The 5,319-nt window shown below is 42.5% G+C and overlaps 1 protein-coding gene across 1 annotated transcript; it reads right to left on the reverse strand.

Moving 5' to 3' along the window:
- Positions 1–942: 942 nt before the first annotated feature.
- LOC141409378 (uncharacterized) lies at positions 943–4,679 on the reverse strand. The gene is made up of 3 exons (XM_074029152.1): positions 3,600–4,679; positions 2,128–2,377; positions 943–1,148 (listed from the first exon to the last, which is right to left on the reverse strand). Exons 1-3 carry the CDS (start codon positions 4,093–4,095, stop codon positions 1,106–1,108), a joined length of 789 nt encoding a protein of 262 aa, XP_073885253.1. The 5' UTR covers positions 4,096–4,679; the 3' UTR covers positions 943–1,105.
- Positions 4,680–5,319: the final 640 nt, after the last annotated feature.

The following is a 5,319-nucleotide window of genomic DNA, read 5'->3' on the forward strand; positions in this document are numbered from 1 at the left end:
GATGAGGTCATACTGGATTAGGTGGGCCATTAATCCATGACTGGTGTCCTTAAAAAGAAGATACACAAAGACAGAGACACAGGTGAAAACACAGTGTCTGTGAAGACGGAAGAAGAGATTAGAGTCACGTATTTGCAAGCCAAAAGATACTAAAAATTGATGGCAGAAGCTAGGAGAGAGGCATGGAATAGATTCTCCATCACAGCCTCCAGAAGGAACTAACCCTGCTATCACCTTGACTTCAAACTTCTAAACTACAGAACTGAGGCAACAAATTTCTGTTGTTTTAAGCCACTCTGTTTGTGGCAATTCATTATGGTAGCCCTAGGAAACAAACACATTCCTCCAGGCACTCTTTGTGTCTCAGGCCCCTGAGAATTTTAGTCTCTTTCCCAGTCCATACTTTACTGTGCTGTTCAGTTTACCTGCAACCATACCAAGTTAGAGAATTAAGGCTGGTCCTACTGTAGGTGAAGTTTGTTTTTCTCCATTGCTCTAAACCAGTGGCTCTCAAACTTCAGTGTGTTCGGGAGCACCTGAAGACATGGAAGACTTGTAAAACCCTGATTGCCGGTCTACCTTCAGAATCTCTGATTCAGTAGGTCTGGAGTAGGGTCTGAAAATTTGCATTTCTAACAACTTTTCAGCTGATGCTGCCACTCAATAGCAGCCCACTAGTACCATGTGGTCTCCAGACAGGCTGGGTCATTCATCTGATTCTTTCAATAAAAGTCAGTAGAGACTAGACCTCTACCTCTGTCATTACACAAATTGTTTATAGCTTTGTATTTTATTTTGGGCTGCAATAACAGAATTTTTAAAAGGCTTCCCAAATAGTTGAAAGACTTATCTTAATGATAATATGCTAAACCAAAACAAAAAGATACAAAGATAAATTTCAGTCAGTATTATTTTTGTAAAAAATAATCTGCAAAGTACTCATTTCAAACAAGCTTTTATTTTTTAACATGAACAAATGCTGTCAAACATATACATAAAATGTAAGAGTAAAATCAGATATCAGTTGACATCATTTTTGTGTAATGAACTTTAACAAAACCAGTTGTTTGAGCTACTGAAAACTAGAACATCCATGAAGAGGAAATTAATTTCTTATTTCTCCATCTATTTCTTTCTCCGCCTCCAAGCTATAAGATGAAATAAGAAACAATTAACATTTGTACAACATTAACATGCACTAATAACGTTCTAAATCTATGAGTCAACCGTGTGTACATCTGTTGTCTCAATAAGGAGAAAATAAAACATTTTCCTCTTGTAACACAGACCCTTGGATGTTAGGATGCTCATACATTCAATGGTTTCAATGATCAGATCATATTAACCTTACTGCCCTCTTGTCCACAACTAGCAATGCTTGTTCCTTTCTTGAGAGGTCACTTTATGAATTCCATAAATCTTTCCACCTTAAAAGTCTGTTCTCTTTACACAAACCATATATATTCCAGACCCTCAGTTTCCATATGAGAATGAGGCTGTTATCAAGACATCCACAGATAAGAAAATTCAGAAAGAGAGTGAAAGGCAATAAAGAAAATATATGCTAAGACTTAATTACCAATTCAGTGATAAATGATAACTAATTTCTGTTCTTTTGAATGTCATATGAAATAAAAAGATATAAACAGAACTAATATTTATGTAGTAACCACAAAGTGTGGTCTCACTTGAAATCCTTAACTTTTTACTACTTTGTAAATACAGTAGTCAACCTTCTCAAAGACATTATCAGTACAAGAGACTACATTTCTGTGGTCGAGCGATTAAGGTCAAACTAGTGCATGGCCCAGCCACTTTGCTGCTCCTTCTTCTCGTGACCTTTCTGTAAACAAATATCGATCTCTACTACTGGGTCTAATAGATTTCCCATCTGTAGCAATCTTAGAGCTACAAGATAAAGGACTTGTAGCTATGAATGAAATACATTTCCGAACATATTGCCTTCTATTTATCCAATATGAAAATACATTATTAGCATTAAACTTTTTAAAATTTTACCAATATTTTGCTTACTTAGCTTACAGAGAAAAATTAAAAACATAACGCTGCTAGTAAAAGGTGTATGTCAGAAGTGGTTAGTTAATACTCAAGACTATACATGAATACCTGGATTTTTTGAAGGTGCTGTCCTCTGCTGAGTCCGGATCCTTTTCTAGTCCTTCTTCCAGTTCTTCATTTTCATCCTCTTCTCTCTCCTTCTTGCCTCCAGCTTCTTGAGCCTCTTCATCAGAATTTTCATACTTATATTCAGTTGCTTCTTTAGAGAAGAATAATACAGACATTGGGAGACTTTCTCCAAAAAAGTACTCCAGTTTATACTCAGTAGCCGTATCCCACACTCTATGCTCAGCAGAACCTGGGGAATAGAAATATGTCGGGGAAAAAGAATAGCTGAGAATGTTCCTACTGGTAAGTACAACACTTCTATGACCCTCACATTTTTGCTTCTTGATATTTTTCACCATAATATTTTTCCCCTCTTTCCAACAGATCTCATAAACTGTGCTGCTGATTATTCCTAGCCCTTGGGAGAAGAGATCGGAATCATCTAGGTCTGATAATATTTGGTATGTTTTTGTCAGAACTTCACTGAAAAATATTTCTTTAATTTAACTTTTGTGGTGAAGCTCACTGATTTCTCAACCCCTGAAAGATTTATTTTCATGTCTTTCAAGTGCTCTAGTACAAGTTCATCATTTTCTGGGATCATCCTACCAAAAATCCTTACATTTTTAAAAGCTGTCAACCTAAAGTGAGGTATGCCATCTATTTGCCCTTTGTTTTCATGCTCTTTCCATTTCCTCCCAAGGTCCTCCCTTCCTGACCACCTACTTCCCACTGACATTCACTTTCTATGGGCTCATACGTTACACTGATAATCTCAGATATTTTATCAAACAGAGGTTGGTAAAAGGAAGCACATTTTCTTTTTCAAGACTGTAAAGACCTTTATAGACTTGAGCTTCTAGTTGTGCATATGCTGCCTGAAGTTTCCTGACAGCATTGACCCGCTGCTGAACAACGGCAGGTAGGCTCTGAGCAACTAAGCCAGCTGTGCCAACAGAAGTTGCAAGGGTCCCCCAGGAATTTGCTGCCACTCTCAGGTCTCAGCCCCCTACGCTGCACAGACCCCAGTCTCCCAGGACTTGGAGGCATCAGCCAGCACCTCATTCTCCCAGACCTCCACCTCCCCTCTGCTTCCTCTGCCTGCAGGAATGAGGCGACCCCTGCAGCTTCCTCTGGATCCCGGGGCAAGGCTCCTTCTGCCGGATACACGCCATTCTAGACCTCCGCTCCCACTTCTGGGTCCTCCCACTCCCGGGTGCTCCCACCCCAGGATGCTCCTGTTCCCAGGTCCTCCTGCTCCCGGGTCCTCCTGCTCCTAGATCCTCCCAGTCCTGGATCCTCCCACTCCCCTGGCGCAAGTGTCTCTCCCGGGTCCTCATGTTCCTGGAAACAACACGCAGTCTGCATGGGGCCAGACCAGGATATGGTCTTTATAGTAATAATAAATACAATATAGAAAGAAATGGACCAGATCCTGGAATAGGGACTAAAACATCATCATGGGAACTCACAGGCGCCACAAGCAATTTCTGTATCCTCTTTGCTGTCCTTTTCCTTCTCCTCCTTGTCCTCATCCTCAGCCTCCTCCTCGTCCTCCTCTTTGTCTTCATCCTGTTCCTCTTCTTCATAGTCCTCCTCCTCTCCTTCTTCTTCCTTCTCTTTTTCACCCTCCTCCTCCTCAAATTCCTCCTCCTCCGTTTCCTCCTCAAATTCTTCTTCCACCTCATCCTCCTCCTCTCCTAGCTCCTCCTCCTCTCCCAGCTCCTCCTCCTCTTCTACAAGCTGAAAAAACCAGTTATCAATGGGGTCCCAGGCCTCATCTTCCTCCTCCTCCAAAACGGCATCTACTGCCTCCTGGAAATCCTCAGCGGCCACCTCTGCCTCGACTTCAGCCACCCATTCTTCAGGCACCAAGGCACTCCCAATGAATCCAGGGTCCAGGGCTGCCCCGTCACAAGCTCCACTCTGGCTATGTTGAGCCAGGTCTCGCTTCTCAGAGGCGGACATGGCAGGAGGGACTCACCAGTCAGGACCTCAACTAGAGCAGCAAATGGGGCTTCAGCAACAAAGGTAGCAAAGATGGCGGCCACCCAGATCACTGCCGCTGAGGAAAGGGAGTCAGCTGGCAGTCGGGCCTGCTGCAAAGTGGTGGGGGTGGCAGAGAAGGCAGCCAAACAGGAGACAGCTGTCTGTGACAGTGGCTGTGAAGGCCCCGGTACAGGAACGCGGGGCAAAGTGGGACCCACCAAGGCAGCCACTAAAATGGCCACGGACAAGGTCAGCCACAGGGTCAGAGCCTGGATGGGTCAACAAATGGCAACTTCCGTTCTTACAAACTGTAAACTCATTTGCTGAGAAGTGACGATGGAGATGCTCTGTGTCCAATGAGTGAGCAAGGTCCTCAGCTCTCCTTGAGGCCTTCGGGTGCTGGGCTTCCCACCCCTGCCGCCGCCCACTGAGCTCATACAAGTGTGGTCCTTTTAATTCTACCATTGCCAGCAAACTATAGTGTTCTGATATGCTGGGCCTCCTGGGGCATGTGACCTTAATTTGTTTCCCAGTTTCCACCTGGAGACACCTTGTGCCAGTAGGGACACTGTCATAAAAACATAAAAAATAAATCAGTATATAGATAAAATATTAGTGATGGTAAAGAGAGAGAATTTGGATATTTTAACATTATTAAATCTACTTAGAAAAGAATACATAAAGTTTAAATGGATGCAGTCAGAACGGAGTTGAAGAAGTGTTAAAAACAGGAAAATAGCCAGGCGTGGCGGCATGCCACTGTAATCCCAGCTACTCGGGAGACTGAGACAGGAGAATTGCTTGAACCTGGGAGGCAGAGATCACACCATTGCACTCCAGCCTGGGTGACAGAGCGAGACTCCGTCTCAAAAAAAAAAAAAAAAAAACAGGAACTGGAAGGTGATCAAAGAATGAATGTTGCTAAATCCACCTGCAGCCTCCAAAGAGTGAATAAGGATAGAGAGATACTGTTTTTAAAGGACCAGGATTAACCATGACAAAGAGTAAAAGGACAAGCCTCCTAGAATGATTTCTGAGACAACAGTAAAAGACACTTTGTCATATTTAGCCCCATTTAGTTAATACGTCAAGTGTAAATGATCTTAAAATTATGAAGGAATCAACAACTATTTTATACTGATTCCATTTACCATTGCCAGTGACCACAGAAGCACCAAAAGAATTGTAAACTAGAAATAAAAT

Source organism: Macaca fascicularis, chromosome X (assembly GCF_037993035.2).
Source record: "Macaca fascicularis isolate 582-1 chromosome X, T2T-MFA8v1.1".
In the NCBI taxonomy this organism is placed as follows: Eukaryota; Metazoa; Chordata; class Mammalia; order Primates; family Cercopithecidae; genus Macaca; species Macaca fascicularis.

Excerpts from the sequence above, each read along its gene's own strand:
- LOC141409378 (XM_074029152.1), bottom strand. The coding sequence starts at position 4,095 with ATGTCCGCCTCTGAGAAGCGAGACCTGGCTCAACATAGCCAGAGTGGA. Across the intron at positions 2,378-3,599 it reads AGAAATTGCTTGTGGCGCCT|GTTCTGCTGAGCATAGAGTG; the intron begins GTGAGTTCCCAT and ends TCTATTCCCCAG. Across the intron at positions 1,149-2,127 it reads AGCACCTTCAAAAAATCCAG|CTTGGAGGCGGAGAAAGAAA; the intron begins GTATTCATGTAT and ends TTCATCTTATAG.